The 17,975-nt window shown below is 36.1% G+C and overlaps 1 protein-coding gene and 1 pseudogene across 1 annotated transcript; one reads left to right on the top strand and one right to left on the bottom strand.

Annotated features, from left to right (window-relative positions):
• Positions 1-8,842: 8,842 nt before the first annotated feature.
• Positions 8,843-9,355, bottom strand: LOC128856501 (uncharacterized). The gene has a single exon (XM_054091802.1). The coding sequence runs from the start codon at positions 9,353-9,355 to the stop codon at positions 8,843-8,845; it is 513 nt and encodes a 170-aa protein (XP_053947777.1).
• Positions 9,356-15,828: 6,473 nt separating this feature from the next.
• Positions 15,829-17,769, top strand: LOC128856987 (probable fatty acid-binding protein; annotated as a pseudogene).
• Positions 17,770-17,975: the final 206 nt, after the last annotated feature.

Genomic DNA, 17,975 nt, shown 5'->3' with positions numbered 1-17,975 from the left:
ATCGAGCACTTTTGATGTTGCGGCTTGGTATCAGTAGAAATTTTATGGAAGTACCCAGCCCATATCTCACTTCGCATACCTTCAACACTATTCAAATTTCTTCTGACAGCTAAGCCGTAATTTTCTGACATCTCTTTCATCAATTTAATCGTCAAAGATTGCGTTTTCACTTCTGGCACTTTTTTTACGATAATTGTCTTTTTTTTCGTAATTACAGTTTTCTTCGGTGCGATTTTTTTTTCTTTTGCTTGCTTTAAGGCCTTTTTTTTCTGTATCAAAGATTTTCTCGCTTCATTCGCACGTTTAAAAATACGCTTAGCTACGTGTAAAACACATTCTAATTTTTTCACTACGAATTCTTCACCATAGGGAGCACAATCCAACAGCATTTTGAAGGTTTTGCTATCACCGTCGCCTATGTAGAAACCATATCGCACAGCAAATTTTTCTATGGACCTTAAAAACATTTCCACTATGCCATCCACCTCCATCTTCCCTGAACTACCGATGTGATTTGCTGTGCAATTAATTTTATGCTTCACAGACCAGGCTTGGAAATCTAATGTATTTTCTTTACCTTTCCATTGTTCACACCCTTTACAGTAAATTGATCGTATTTCAACATCGGCGACTTTTCCAGTGAATTTGAGAATGAGGGAAATTATACCAATTAGAGAAGAAAAACCTCTTTTCTCCCATGATCCATCACCAGAAACTGTTAAAACGTCCTCAGGCAGCCCTTTCTCCTTTTGTATTTCTTTCTCTTCGTTGATAGCTTTGCGCGTCACTAAATCGAAAATGTCGTTAACTGCAATGACAGTGCACTATGGGCTGGCATCAAGGAAAAGCGGCCATAAATCGAAATCAAAACATTTTTTCGTGAAACTTGGTATATACATGTTTTTGGGGTCGCTGATGTCGAATCTGAAATCAGATTTTAGAAATTCAATATGGCGGATCCAATATGGCGACCGAAAATTTAAAAAATCCATATTTTTATACAAATATTTGCATACATGGGTTTTCGAGGTCGCTGATTTCGAATCTGGACTCAGGATTTAAAAATTCAATATGGCGGATCCAATATGGCGACCGAAATTTTAAAAAATCAATTTTTTTATACAAATATTTGCATACAGGGGTTTTCGAGGTCGCTGATTTCGAATCTGGACTCAGAATTTAAAAATTCAATATGGCGGATCCAATATGGCGGCCGAAATTAAAAAAAATCAATTTTTTATACAAATATTTGCATAAAGGGGTTTTCGAGGTCGCTGATTTCGAATCTGGACTCAGAATTTGAAAAATTTTTATACCAAGCGCCTAAGTTGAAAATTCCAGCACTTTCATAAGCCTGTTATTAGCCTGCAAAGTTTGGTGAACATTTGCAGTTTCCAGAGCCTACCACGAGGAGGTTACAGGTTTAGAAGACTCCACTTTTATTTTTTTTTTATTTTTTTTAATTTTTTTTTTATTTTTTTTTTATTTTTTCTTTATTTTTTAAATTTTTTTTTACGGTTTTTTGGTTTTTTTTTATTAAAACGATTTTTTTATTTTATATTTTTCTTAATTTGAAAATTAAAGATATTTTAGGAAAATAAAATTGATTTCAACTGAAAATATTTTTTTTTGCTTTTTTAAGATTTTTTTTTTTTAATTTTTTTATATTTTTATATTTTTTTTATGATTTACTTTTTTTTTATCTCTTTTGAGGAGTGGCCGTTACTCTTCACTTTGCGGAACCTCTGGTAATGCGAGTAATGCAATTACTGCAGATGGAAGAGGCAATTTTTTTCGTTTTTGTAGTCGTGAACTCAAGCTATGAGACGCTATTAGTGGATCTGAGGAATCCATAGAACGCAAGAACATATCTTGCATTGTAGCTTCTCGACTACATTTCCGACTGTGCCGCTCACGGTAACACTTATAATTTTTATTGCGGGCTTCAGAAGCTTCTTCTGCAAACATTCCTACAGGTAAAATACTATTTTCTATAATCGCAGAGCCGTGAATTAATATTTTATGAACCGTCGCAGGCATAAAATACCAATTGTAGTTCGCAACATAAATTCTTGCAGTCTGATGGCACAGTATATTGAATTTATTAGGATCTATCGGCAGATGGCAGGATAAAGCCATTAATATTATTGAAAAGTTGGTTACTAATTCTGTATTCAACTCTAAACAATTTGCAAAGACTTCTGAATTTTGAAAAGCCCGACGAGCTGAATTGCCATCATTACTGTTTCCGCAACCTCTATCCTTGGGCATGTCCACTTTCAATCCCAATTTCTTCCACAAAATATCTTGTATTTCTGCTTTTCTGCGCGAATATTCTTTTTTATCAACTTCGTTTGAGACTCTCCACTTTCTTATATTTTTCCTGTATGAAATATTTAAACAGCATTCCAAAATTTTAATCCAAGCGTGCAATGGACTTATGCCATGCTGCAGGGAGCCAGTAATTGGTAAGAAAACATCTGTCGCAATATTGGAAAGATCATTGAATTGTTTTGGTGTCGCGTGGCAAATTGGACATGACTGTGATGATGTTGTGTCAGTAAGTGCATTTAAAACTTTACCATCTATTAGAGTCATATGCAAAGAAAAATGTAAACGTATACGAAAATGTTGTACCTCAATTTCTAAGCACTCGAGCTTATTAATTTGTTCGTCCATTATTTGCTTTTGTGATTTAATAATTTCAGTAGTTTCTTTTATCCATTTAAGTGAAATTGGGCGACAAAATTTTTCAGATTGAGAAATAGCGTTGTTCCACAAAATGGTCCCATTTGACGTTACTAATCTTAAAGGAATGCATGTACAAGCAAGTAAATTTGTATCAACTTTTTCTACACTTGATTCAGAATAAGGTTGTTTGAATGATGGAAATCCACTGGTTCCATCAAACCCCCAAGAAAAAATAAAAACAGCTTCAATGTCGCAAAAATTAGACTTCTGTGCATATAAAAGTACTACTTCTTGCTGCAACTCGGCAATTCTTCTGGCAGTATGATTTAAAAGCGCTTGAAGATCGCACTTAGCTTCATTCTCATTTATTTGAATGAATTCTTTTAGAGGTCTACATTGCTCTTTAGCTTCCTTTAATCGATCGTAAGGAGGCCAAACATCAGCTCCGCTTAATTTTGTTGCTAACCTTATATTTGTATAAACTGATTTTGAAAGCCCATTATCGATCAAAAAAGCCAGAGCTTCTTCAGGAGATTTCACAATAAGTGAAAGCGTGGCTTTACTGGATTGCTTTATTTTCACGCAATACTCTGGGTTTTCTATGATTTTCTTCAAAACCGAACTTAATTCGCACTCCTGAGACTTTATTGCAGCTTGTCGTGCCGCCAATAATATTTTTAGAGGATCGTTTTCACATTGCTGGCTTATTTTTGCAATTGCCCGCCGCTTCGATCGATCTGACATTTTTTCAAATTCAACACATGGGCGACCACGTTTCAAGGAAGAAGAATCGGAACTAGACTTTATTCTTAATTCTGGAATGAGAAACTGTGAATTAATCCATTCGACATTTTTCTCTGTAAATGATTTATTATTTTTTTTGGTTTTTTTTGTATTTAACCTTTCTTTTAGAAATAAGAGACGCAACCATCTTAACTAAACGCTTAAGATCCTCAGAATGTACCTTATTTTCTTCAATTAGTAATTTATTTAAAATATATTTTACACCGCTTCCTTTTTCAGCATCATTGGCATCTAAAATTTCCTTCTTCGTGAATGTCGCCATTATAATGAAACAGCTTTGATTAAATTGCATTTAACAATGAGCCGACCAACTAAGTTTCGAATTTTCTGAAATTTATTTTTGATTTAATGCCTACTATGTTGTTAGAAGCAAAATTCTAGACATTTAAAAAAACCTTCCCCCAATCAGAATTACGTTCTCCCAACGATTTTTTTAATTTATCATGGCTACTTTGTTACTTTTGTACTGTAAACAAAAAAAACATTTCTATTGGCTGTGTAACGATTTTTTAAAAATATTTTTAATATATCAAAAATGACTCAAATCTGTCAATTCAGTAAAACGTTATGGGCATTTGAACATAGACACAGTACAAAAGCTGTTCAGAGCGCACATACGTTTTTACCGTTATCTCTGAAAATACTAAAAAGCGCACATTTGCGCATTAATAGGTAATAATAGATACTTCAAAGAATATTTTCATATTGAAATTTTGTTAATATCATGGAGTGCCAAAAGTTGCCAGCATTCGACGGCTAAAACTTTTTGGTAAAAAACAACATTTTAAGAATAAAATTAATTTTTTTTCGTCAAGTTCCTTTATTTCAAAGCTTTTTCAGTATAATCTGTGTTGGAATATTCTAACTGAATACAAAAACGTAAAATTTACCAAAAATATTTTGAGCGATATTCGAATTTCGCACTGTTTTTAACTATATGACCAAGTGCAAAAAAAGCCGAAGTATGAATGGTTATCGCCCTTTAATGGCAAAACTACTAAACGAAATTCTCTGAAATTTTGCTCATAGCTGCTCTAAAGTGTATAGATATCAAAAATATACTCCATTGGTCCCAGTTCCAAAACCGACTTTTGGCCACCTTTCTTGATGCCAGCCCATAGTGCAGTGCTGTCAACGATTTCATAGTAAACCTTCTTGTTCAAACCTTTGCCTATGTCCATCAGTCCACAAAACATATTGATTCCAGCTAGACCAATGCCCATTAAGCGCATCACAAATACGAGACGACGATTCACTTCATGACCAGTATTGATCATCGGGCACGAATCGATGTATTTTTCGCCACACGCACAACTCACACACAACTTAAAACCTAAGCCACGTTCTCCATATTTAGAAAAAGAAATTCCTCCGTTGCAAACTTTGCACTGTATATAATTCGTTAACGTTGAAAACACAAGAAAACTTAAAATGCAGTAACTGCTAGCTGGATCTGTGTGCACATCGAACCTCTGGTCCGTCGCATTTTTCAATTTTTCTGCTGATTTACTGGTTACTTTGGTAGTTTCAACTTTATCCGAGTGTTGATTACCAGTAAACTTTCGCTTTTTGCTTCGACCTGGATGAGCTTTTGTCTTTTTACCCATGATTCACACCGATGCTACTCGTACGCAGTTAAAACGAATACTAATGCTCAAATGACGATACAGTTTTTTTAGCGTTAGTTTTTACTCTAAAGTCTTACCTAAAACTATACTTCTATTTCAAGAAAGACTAAATACACTCAAAAATATAAGGAGCTTATGCAATTTGGGATGCGAAGCAGTTGTTTCACGAACAAAAACAACAGACGAGATTAAAAGGCTGAAGGTTCATCGATGCACGCTATACGCGCAGGTAGACGAAATAAGGTACTGATGTTCAGGTAAAAAAAAAATAGTTAGAGTGCTCGGATTTTCTTAAAATTTTTACACAATATTTCTGGATATATATACTTTCAAATTATGCAAAAAAAAAAAAAAATGAAAAATTTTAAAGTGACAAAGTAGACTAACCCCTTAATGCGAAAACGCATATAGAAAACTGCGTTATATTATGGCTTGGGCTTATATACCCAAGTTTACTAACAAAATACCGTATTCTAAAGCAATATGGAAAAAGAAACAAAACATTGTTATAATAGGGTTGCCAAGTGCTCTACTCTGCTCAAAAAAATATTAGGGTGCGTTCACACCATACAAAAACTTAAGTGTGAAAATATTACATTTATTTTTGTTAGAGCAAGCTCCTTGTTATTTATTCAATAATAAAATTAGAACTAAATGTTACAAAATTACTTAAAGCTACTTTAACTTATACGTCGCCTCATTCACCTGCCGTGCCACGTGATCGTGTTCTCGGAATTTCGTGTATTGCCGTTCACACGATTTGTAGCAGACATAGCGTCAGCAAGATGGTTTGAGAACGGAAGCGTGTTCCGCGAATGAACTTTCAGCGTAAGCGGTGTTAGCTCCTCTCTTCGTAAAAAAGATTGTTCTCGATCGTCTTATTTAAAAATAGTCGAAATGTAGCCGAAGATTTGATAATTAATAGTGGTTCCGAGTTGGCTATTGATTGGGTTGATTGGTGCAGCTGGGAGATTCGTTGACGCGTTGATCTTTAGATCGACTATTGTGAGCGGTTCAGTTGGTACTTCTTGAATGATGACCTTTGACTTGGGTTTTATCCAGATCTCAAAGGTGATTATTATTGCTTCGCGTTCCTTTGCCTTTGCCGCTGCTTCTGCCTATTAGAAAGATTTGCTCCTGAAGCTGGCATCTGTTTCGTGTCCATTGGTGCACTGGTACTTTCTGAGTGTGAATTCGGATTAACCATAGTCCCAACAATTGCCGAAATTCATGCCAGGAGAGGAACCAATTTGGTTTTCTCGGTTGTGGTGACATGACAGGCAGGGGTTACCTGCGTCATAACCACGTCTGTGTCCTCCAATTTACCTCCCGAATCAGACGCTTTCTTTATAGCCGTTAGTACAATCTTACTATTAAAATATTCAAATGACGATTGAGAATTTGAAAATTCAGCTTATTTGTATGATGCTCTTTTATTAAATTATTGAAATGGCGACCCGTCACCGCAATAAACAATTTCCAATTGAATTCATCTTAACCGCCAAAATCAAAAACAAAACAAAAAACACAAGTCCCGCTATAATTCATATATATATGTATGTAAGATTTTTCTTTTACAGGCAACGATATTTATTTTCGATATTACAAAAAGTAACACACTTTCACGATGTTTGTTACAGTGACTTACACAATAACTCTGAATTAGCACTTAAATAATGTTCGTCAAAACGTTCTAACCGTTTTATAAGCACATTTTTATTTCCACTGCTTGGAAGTCCTGCATCTTTATACATTTGTCTAAGTTCAGCAACGTTTGAGGAACGAAGATTTCCCATTTTTATCTTTTATTTTATTGTTCGTGTTACTATGTATGTATGCCACGATTGGTAAGCGTTATACGTAGAACGAAATGATCGTAACGTGAAAATAATCCAGATAAACGAAACGTTCTAAGAGATAAGTGATACGAGGAACAAGAGAAACGAAGTAAATGATGTTGCTTGAATTTATCCGTTGTCATGTTGCGGGCTTCGAAATCACCTGTCATTGTAAAATTATCATTAGTATGGTCAATCCAGCCGGGGATAGGTGTTAAATTAGCTTGGATGACAGAAAGTCCAGTGTTCAACGTAGTTCGTTGTTGCTTTAATCCTTGATATAGGCATTTAAAAGCCATTGGTGCACCCAAAGCGTAAGGTGACTTGATATTTGTGCTTACCGAAGCAATAGCCATATCCATGTCAAGTTTCGTGTCTTCATAAACTTTGAATCCAAATATAGAAGTTGATTCCTTTCCTGTGAAGTCTATGGGTATCACTTCGATAGTAGCTATTTTCTGCAGGCAATATGATACTTGAATTACGGCTTGAGCAGAATAAGCAATTCGCCCTCTATCATCCATGAACTCAAGGAGTTGCAATTGTCCTACTCCGTCCGTTTTTCGTATCCAAGGGGGTTGCGTGTTACTAAAACAGGCTCAGGCAGCCAACCAGAAGGAAAGGGATTCCAGTCACCAAAATTGCGTGTTTCGTTAGCCGAGATCGTTTGTTCAATTAATCACCTTGATATAAAAGGCGAGGGGTAACACTCATATACATTATGGTTGGTACTGGTGATGTAGCCAAAGCCACCTGAATAAGCAGCTCCCCTGTTGTTGGACTCTTGAATTGGTCCCTGTGGTACAGATACTCGCGGCTGGTTCACGCGGATACGTTCTCCTTTTGGTGTAACATTTGTGGCGATTGAATCAGTATAGTCTAAAATTGCTTTTGGGATTTTGAAGTGCTCTCCAAAAAAAAAGTTTAGTATCAACAAAATGGATGTAAAGACTGTCGCCATTGTCGAAATTCTGATGTTGGGCAATTCTTATCTGCAGTGTTCCGAACATTTCGTGCTGCCACATACAGTACGTCACTTGACGTGCAAATAAATTATTTTCGCTTACTGCCATTTTCCAAAATTCTTCGAGTATGCTGATGAATCCAGAATAATCAAGGTTGTGACTCGAAGTGGTTGTCATCGGCTCTGTACCTGAAATCGATCCAATATACAATATTTCATCCTTCGGCGGTGTTTTAGACGTCGCCGGTGGGGTCCCCTATCGGGTTACGGTTCCGGGGGTTGTTGCTGTTGTCGCTGCTGTTGTTGGGGGGTGGACTCTGCTGCTGGTAACGGTCGGTCGCTTGCCTGAAGCGTTCATCAATCTCGACCTTACCTTCGTTGCAGATCAGCCCCTGTACTACTAAATTGTATCCATCTTTGGCAAATATAATTTTCCAGGACATCTATTACTTCCGATAGCACAACAGACACTGCAGGTTGAACAAGTTCTAGCATACCTTCATTACCAATGCTCAATTGGTACGATCCCTGAGCACAAAATCGCAGAACTGTTGCTAGCTTTAAAATATTTGGAATGGATTTGGCTCGGGTGCACTGCTGCAACTGATTTTCTGTACTGGACAGTAGGTTCATAAAGCCTCTTTAGATCATCTAAAGTTATTTAAAAATCTGTAAGGAAATTTCTGTAATACTAAGTAACACATTTTGAAAATTCTAAACTTACTCAGTGGAAACCATTTCTAGGGGGTTGGATGCGCCCCTCAACTGTTTTCTACTTCTAGCTAGTTCCACTAATCTTTCATCGTCCGATGAATCGTCGAACGACAACTCCGTTGTACTCATTTTCACAAAAAATACTTTTTTTAACTTTTAAAAATTGGGTTAACCCTAACTACAGACGTCAAGTTATATGAACGTTAGTACAGACCACCGGTAATTTTTATGATTTTTAACGCGTCACCCCTTAAACAACTACGAAGATAGTGAAGTTTTTGACCATTTGACAATGCGGCATTACAGTCGACCAAGGCAGAAAATGCATCAAAAAAACCGATCCACTCAGTGGAGTCCCCAGAGAATTTAGGCAGCTCCATCTTTGACAGCCGTATTGCTGCAGACACAGGCGTTGCCACGGACGCGGGTTGCGCTTCGGCACGACACTTCTGTACGCGATTGAAATTTGCTAAAGCCGTAGAGTACCACGTCTCAGCTTGAATTCGCACACTTTCTTCAATTTCCACATTGTCACTTCCACACGAAATTTCGACCGCATCTTGAGCGCTATTGAAGCGAGTCCACTGTTCACTGAGCAGTTGCATATAACTTTTTATGCTTTCTGCATCCTTCGTAAAAGCATCGTCCGTACTCTTAGCCATATACCGCTTAATGGCGTTAAGTGCAGAGTCGCGTGTTTTTACCGAGCTCGACATTTTTCTTGTCCTTGTAGATTTGAAGGACGATATTCGCACTGTTATCACGCACAAATCAACGCACTAGAGCCCCTTTGTTTTGTTTTTACCTTGTTCACTGGTTACTGATAGTTAATTGTTATTTAATACTAATTAATCGCGATAAGACACTTTCATTTCATTAGCCGAAATCGATTGGTAGAAGGACCCAAAAAATGCTAATTAATTGCGATATGTAGTACTTGTATGCACCTTAGCCAAAATCTGTTGGCTAAACTTTAAATGTTCGCGGGATTGACTTATCCGGCTCGAAGGATCAAAAATGTTGACGCGGATTGCTTGTAGAAAAACACAACCGTTTCGTTTCAATAGATTCTTATATTATATTTTAACAATTAGCGCGGTTGCATTTATATGCATTCCCTAAAGCGGTAGTTAAGCGGTAAAATATGCGGTAATTGCGGGGTGAATAACAAAAGCAGTAAATAAAATCTGAGTTCAAAGACCTCTAATTAAACAGCAATATGTACCTAAGTATGTACATATGTGTAAGAACAAAGGATATAGCAGAAAATAGAATATAACAAAAGCGATTAAGTGTTTACATTGCTGACATTAACCCAACATAGGTTAGATTTTTAGTTTTCAACGCATTCACTAATTCAATTGACGAAAACCAATTAGCAGTTATATTACGATTTGTGTTATAAATAGGTCTCGCAAGTTTTAGCACTGCCTGTGTAGGCTTTGAATATGCCTTTTCTTCCTTACTGAGATCATATCCATCCGAATTTTTTCCGCAGTAAATATATGCATTAAAGAGGTATCCCGTCCTTGAATCGGTAAGCGCCATTATCTTCAGTCCGTATTTGGCTGGTTTTGAGAGGCATATACATTTTAAACTTACATCTGCCGCGAAATGCAACCGGTGCGGCATATATTATATGTAGTTCTAAACAAATGTCTTTCGAAAATAGAATTTTGCTTTAGAGAAAAATAAGCATTTAGTTTATCAACTAAAACTTGATAGACATCGTTCTTAGCTGTCTCATTATATGCTATAAGAGTAAGCTACGGATTGTACTTGTGTACCTGCCAAATGTAAAAGTTTGTTTTTCTTTTGCCTTACTGAAACGATATCTTCAGATTCTAAATAAATTTGAAACGCTCGAAGCCATTTTTCCCATTCAATACGCAACGATGATTTTTCTATTGCTTCGCAAAGAAACGGCTTTGTAGTTAGCTCTGTCATTCTGTGTGCCTGAAAAGTAAACAAATTGACATTTCTTATGATTAATTTACTTTAAAAAAAAGGAATAACTTTGTTTTGATCATCCCGCCAGTGACTACAAAATGTAACTTATGTATGCGCGCCCTACGTGGGTACACAATACACATTGGTGCCGATATATTTTTTTTCAATAAACAATACTATGTATGTTATCAGCACCTTAAGGGGTTATACGCAGTTATGAAGCAAATAAAAGACGGGTTGTCAAGGATTTATCCTGAAGAAACTTCAGAATATTTTAATTTGAAAATTTTTGGCGGTTATAAAAGCATCCTTCAAGAACGTAACAAAAGTTTTTATTTATGAAAATGTTGATTATAGAGCGCGCTGCAGGCGATTTCTGGAACCTCCCTTAAAAAAAGACGATTTACGGTGTACATCGTAACTCAGGATTGGATTATCTGAAATCAAAAAACCAAACCCGCAGATGACAGCGTTGTAGCCGGGGGGTTTCAGTTGTGGCGGAGGAAGCAGGAAGTTGATGAATTTCAGCTACACTGACAATTCTGGGTATATCTACTCCTGAGGTGATTTTCCGCCAGATCATATAGCAGGCTGATGCTAAAATTATAAGGACAATTCCGTCCGTTGCCCAAGAGAGGTGAAAATTCCAGGAAAGCTTCATAAGTTGATTTATGTTGTCCAGACTGAGTCCATGAATGTAGGATAAGCTAACCTTTAAGCCATCATTCGTGACATTTGACAAAACAGATGGTAGTACTTGTGAAGTTCTAGCAATCGTGCTCGAAAATGTTTGATTGCCCACTTGCACCGTCTCGTTATTAATGCGAATGAGGAAGGTGCCGTTTAACGTTGCCGTTTGGTTTTTGCCCCACACTATTCCTTGAAAATTAGTCAAGAATATTGTATTTTCCTCCATGAGTTCTATAGTAGTGCCCTTATCGGGCTTGAACTGGCAACGGGCATTGCCTCCTTTGATCAACCTTGGCAAACAACTATTCTCTGGTAGTCTTTCTATTGAACTTCTGTCACAGATAGTGGAACTGTTAATGGAGAAACAGTTTGTCGTCATGCCATAAGTTTCTTCTCGGTTGATAAGGATTTTTCTGTACTCAAGAACTACGCGCCTCCCGTCCAATGTTGTAGGTCTAGCTAACAGAAGCCGGTATTGTTCAGGTTTGACTTTTGGCACCGAAAGTACATAGAGAAGAAGGGTGCCGTTGGAGTAAAAGTACGGGCTTGCGTATTCTGCGGCTTCAACCAGGTTGTGATATGGTAAGGCATTTTCTTCGAAAAGTATTCGTTCTATTTCCTCTCTATCCAATAGGTTTGTATCAACAATTCCGGATTTCGCCATCTGAGCTGCACGTACGATTTCTGATACTTGCTCCTTTAGAAGTAGGACCTTATTGAATATAATTGCACCCCAACCTTCTGCATTAATATTTCTGCCAAGGGCGTTCGTGTATTCTACCATGTCGTTTGTCATCTGGATTACTTCTTGCGTCGCATTAAATAACTTTTTGTTTATGACGTATTGGTTATTGTCATTCGTCATCAATTCGTTCTGGTTTTTAACGATATAATCCCAATCTGCGGCATCAGGGGATCCCGCAATCCATTTCCATGCGGATCCAATCCAATTGATGGATCGTGTTTTTCTTGTTTTCTCTCCTGTCAATTCAATGAGGCGCAGACGTGTTTGGTTTAATTGGAAGTCGATGAGTGATTTGGCTGCTTCTTTTCCGATTCTCTTCTTGGACAGTTTGTTAATTCTGCCAACACGGTGTCGTGGTATTTTAGGTCAATAGCGTGGATTAATTTAAAATGGCCGCTGATGACATAGCCGCTACCGTGCTCCACCGTAACAATTGGGGATTCATATTGAAAAATGCTGAATCCGATTGAGGCGGGGATTAGCATTAATCTATCTTGCAATGAAATTTCAAGTTTAAAGATATTCTTATAATAATTTGTTCTAAAACAATTGTAGTGCTTTAAACTTCTAGGCAATTTTAATATGTTCTATTTTTCTTTTAAATTTTAGTTTTACTTTAAAATTTTGTGTATTAATTCTTATTTCGTTTTCAACATTCCATTTAATAGTTAAAAAAAATTAATTATAATTTTTTCTTCTTAAAAGTGCCATTCTTTTTCTTAAATGCTCTCTATTCATTTGATCATTCCCATGAGGAGTCGAACCCCGATATTCAAAGAATATCCACCAATTTATGGGTTGAGAGAGTTATTTTTATTGTATTTATTTTTATTTCAACGTGCCAAAAAATATTTGTATTTTTAATTTTAATGTGCCTTTTAAAGTGCCATTTTTATATATTGTATATATAAGAAACGGGCTTCTTGTCCGTAGCACTGAAAAAAATAATGGGCCAGCTGCCCAGTAAGGAAACACTTGATTTTTTATAAATAACAATTTAATAAAATTGTAATTTCACTAGCTTATAATATTCTTAATTAAGTATTAGGTAATGATGAGTAGCCCGTCCCGAACTCGACTGTCCGCTTGAGGTGACCGCCGCTTCCTTTACACCTATCATTACAACAGCGACGATGCAGTTGTTGTGTGATACGTCTGAGACCAACCTTTGCCTTGACTTCCCACAGGTACAATATGAGTATCATTTCACAACCGTGTGAAATGATTAGTGCTGACACCTTCATTCTAATGCGTACGCTATTCGCCATGGCCTTGGCAGGAGTGACGGATTGCCGCATGCCGGCTTGGTCACTTATGCTTTTTCTAAAAATCGATATGACAATTTGGGTTTATCTTTAATTTTTTCACTGCATCTAGTTTTCTTTTCAATTGCAACCTCTTTTAATTTATCACCAGTTTCAATAACTGGATCGGCATTCTCGAGACATGTGGAATTTTCTTTAGGGTGCACATCTGATCCTTTATGAACAGATTCATAATTTTCCACCAATGGAACAACCAACTCTTCCAACTCTGTAATTACAGAATCATTACTAGAATCAACTTTATCTAGTTTAACATTAGAAACTTCTTTATGAACATCACTATTTTCTATGATGTTAACTTCATCCACCACAACATCCCTTGCTATCATAAACTTCCTCGAGTTCATGTTCCACAATTTATACCCATTTGGCTCATAACCGACAAGTATAGTTTTAATTGACTTATCGTCAAACTTCCTTTTTTGAACTTTATTAAGTGCATATACTGTCGAGCCAAATATCCTGAGATATTTTAAAACAGACTTTTTATTATGCCAAATCTCATAAGGTGTTTTCTTTATATCTTTCAAGGCTCTACTTGGGGACCTATTAATTAAATATGTTGCTGTTAGAACAGCTTCACCCCAAAATTGTTTGCTAAGTTTAGCACAACAAATCATGGAACGAGCCTTCTCGGTGATTGTTCTAATCATCCGTTCTGAAACACCATTCAATTGTGGAGTATGAGGAACTGTAAGATGATAACTGATGCCTTTTTCGACACAAAACTCACGCATTTCATTAGATAGATATTCCCTGCCATTATCGATATATAGATTCACTATTTTCAAATTAAAGTGAGCTTCACTTTTTGCAATGAAATCTTTAAAAACAGAAAATACATCCGACTTATAAGTTATTAGGTATGTAACACAATAATGTGTGAACTGGTCAATAAAAACCACATAATAGTTTTTGTTATCAATTGTAGTGGGTGTGATTGGACCACAGACATCAGAATGGACTACAAACAATGGTCGCTGGATATGCTCTTTATTTTTACTTTTTTCAAATTTTAATCTAGATTGTTTGCCGCTAATACAAGCCTCACATATATCACTGTTTGACTCAATACGACTTAAAAGATTGATATCTTCAAACAAGTTATTTCGTTTTATTTCCGAAAATTTTCCTAAACTTATATGACCTAATCTTCTATGCCACAAGAGATACTCTGCACTCTTTAATTTATTAGACGTGTATACCTTTGCATTTAATTGAAATGTTATAATTGGTATATTATACTCACTCTTCCCTTTAAGCACTAATTTACCGTTTTTAGTGACTTTTATGCCTTCAGGACTAAATTCAGTTGTTAGGCCAGCATCCTGCATCCTCTTTACTGATAATAGATTGTGTGGAATTTCCTTGCTATATAGCACATCTTTCAGTGAGATTTTGTTTCCAGCATTGCTTAGGTTGACCACTCCTTTGGCGGTAGCATTGATATATTCTCCACGCTTTGCAATCTCAATTGCAATATTGGACTCCAAGTGTTCATACTCCGAAAACAACGCTATGTCTTTGATTAGATGGTCCGAAGCCCCAGAGTCAAGAATAAAATCTACCTCACTTGCAATTGCATTATTTTGTGTATTTCTTATCATGAATGCAAATCCGCGATCTAACTGTGTAGTTGTAGCTATTTGAGCCTGTCTCTCTTTGCCATTATTTTCGTTAGTCTGATTCCCTGCCTGCCTTTTCAAAATGAAACAATCTTTCTTTAAATGCCCCAATTTGCCACAGTGAAAACATTTTAGAGGTGATTTAAACTTGTTTTTAAAAGGCTTCTTAAATTGATTATTATTATGTTTATTTTTGTATTTATTGAATTTAAAAACGTTATTTCCAATGGCCTGCAACACCTTAGCACTTGTGTCCTTGCTGACACTTTTTAATTTAATTTCCTGGTCTAAAAGTCGTGTTTTTACAAATTCTAATATCAGGTTTTCCTCTGACAGGGTTTCAATTGCTGTGATTACTCCTTCGTAACTTGGTGGAAGGCTTAAAAGTAACTGTGCAATTTTATCCATTTCATCCAACCTGCCTCCTGACGAAATGAGTTCAGTTATAAGGTCATCAAAAATCTTAAAATGATTTAGAAGTGGAGTATCACCCTTTAATTTTAAAGCAAACAACTGTTTGCGCAAAGATAGCTGAGAAGCTAAACTTTTCCTCTCATATAGTGCATCTAAATTTGCAAAAATCTGTCTGGCAGTATTTTCTCTGCTCGCAAGAACAACAAACGAATCGCTTAAATATTCTATTACAATATTCTTTGCATTTCTCTGTGCCTTTATTATTTCATCTGTCACCTCTTCTGGTTCCTCATCAACTACTCTTAATAAATCTTGTTCTTCTAATAGTCCCCTTACTCTTAATTTCCATATAGAATACCTCTCGCCGTCAAACAGTTTTATGTTTCTCTTCCCTTTATCCATTTTTTCTCTGAAAATTTATATACACCAAAAAATTATTATTCACACATGTATGCACATATAATTTGAAGTTTGCGTTATGCATGTATGTACGTATGCATGGATGCAAGAATAAAGAATATCACAATCACGGAAAAAAACTTTTAAGCAAATTGCGACGTACACACGCATTTAGGCAAAAGAAGAGAAAACTAAAAAACGGGATTCAATGCACACACACATATACACATAAACACTTGATGTACATACATACATAATGTACGTACATCAATAAAATTTCACAATGCTGAAACAAATAAAACTTTAATTATGATTGTTTATAACATTATCAATTCATATATGAACAATGAGATTTATCTTGCGCTAACTGTGCCCATAACCTTTTGAAAATAATACTCTTTGAAATAATACTTTTGAAAATAATACACCACAAGTCTTTTGAAAATAACACCTTACGCACTCGCAGTCAAAACTCAACTGATTAACCGAACTTCTACTGACGCTCACACGAGCGACAAAGTAGCAGGCGAGCATTAACGGGAAAAGTCCCGTTGTCAATATTGATGTCGAAAATATACATATAAGTACATGTGACTTTTGCTAGTACATATGTATGTACATTTTCAACAAAATCACTTACATCAGAATTAATTTCTTCCAGCCATCTTTCCACAGCTTCTTCAAAATTTTCTTTTCCTATTTTAACCCTCTTTGAAGGGCCTGGACTACTTCGTCCATCCATGACTTTATTCTAAAATAAAATGACAGAGTTATAATATACATAAAATTAACTGTTATCCAGTTTAATTATAACACGAAATAAAAATATACAAACGTCAAGACAGGCCACCGGTAATTTTTACCGGTTACAAAATTTAGATAGTGTGAAAAGTGTTTTTCTTCAGGGAAGAGCTTTAGAGCAAACTTGCCGACTAAAGATTCCTTTGAGAAGTCTTTATTATCCTGGAAGAGCTTTAGAGCAAACCTGCCGACTAAAGATTCCTTTTCAAATAAAATATTTTTATTTAGTTAGGGCAAATGACTGCCTTCCAACTATCAGGCTAAGACTGAGCTGACGATCCTAAACGCTAAATAAATTATTAGTAAAAATGGCTGTCTGGGAAGGAAAGAAATACAAATTAGAAAAGAGTGAAAACTTCGACGAATACATGAAGGAATTGGGTGTCGGTATGATTCTACGCAAAATGGGTAACAGTGTCAGCCCCACCGTTGAACTGAAGAAGGATGGTGATAATTACTCTTTCACCACTACCTCAACCTTCAAGACAACTACGATCAACTTCAAGCTGGGCGAGGAGTTCGATGAAGAGACACTTGATTTGATGGTCGCAAAGTGAAGAGCGTCTTCACTCTGGATGGCAACAAATTGGTGCAAGAACAGAAGGGTGCCAAACCATCGACCATTATTCGTGAATTCACTGACTCCGAGCTAGTGACTACTCTCACCCTCAACGACGTGAAGTCCGTCAGAGTCTACAAGGCTGTATAAATACGCAGTGCGCTACATGCGAAGTTCAAAGCAACAGTAACAAAAAGCTAAAGTAATTTAAAATAAAAAAATGCCACTTTACATGGCGATCCTGCCGATAAAGCACTTTACATGGCGATCCTGCCAGTATAGTAAAGTACTTTTCAAGTGATAAATTAAACAAATGACACTGCACACAACTGATACTTCAGCAAGCAAAGTTATACTAAGTCCCGAAAAGGTACATAAACGTATAAATGCGTAACTAAAAGAGATCCCACTAAATTGAAGAATTTAAACTGCTTACCGGTAAAAAATACCGGCCGTCTGTAGTTAAGGGTTAACAAAGAATTTCAATACATAATAAGAGCCTTAGCTTACTATTAATACAATAAATGTATTAAACTGCTTATAATGGCTATTGCGAAACTGCTTTTACTGATTGTATACTTTTGATCAAGTCATCATATTTGTCATAGCACATACATATATGTAACTCGCGCTAGTTATTATCTCGTATCGATAATTTGAGTAAAAGACTATTTTTGGAGCACTAAGATGTGCATTCTTTATTTATAATCTTAGACTGACTCGTTTACATAAATCTTAGAACTAGTTATACCATTGATATGCGTACATAGGTCGTTATCTGTTTACTAGTCGAGGTTATTATTGTTTGTCTTAGGGATAGTGTATTTC

The sequence above is a fragment of the Anastrepha ludens genome, chromosome 3 (genome assembly GCF_028408465.1).
Source record: "Anastrepha ludens isolate Willacy chromosome 3, idAnaLude1.1, whole genome shotgun sequence".
Classification (NCBI taxonomy): Eukaryota; Metazoa; Arthropoda; class Insecta; order Diptera; family Tephritidae; genus Anastrepha; species Anastrepha ludens.
This window is presented reverse-complemented; position numbering and strand designations above follow the sequence as displayed.

Bases quoted from the DNA above. Each gene is read 5' to 3' on its own strand.
- LOC128856501 (XM_054091802.1), bottom strand. From the start codon at position 9,355: ATGTCGAGCTCGGTAAAAACACGCGACTCTGCACTTAACGCCATTAAG.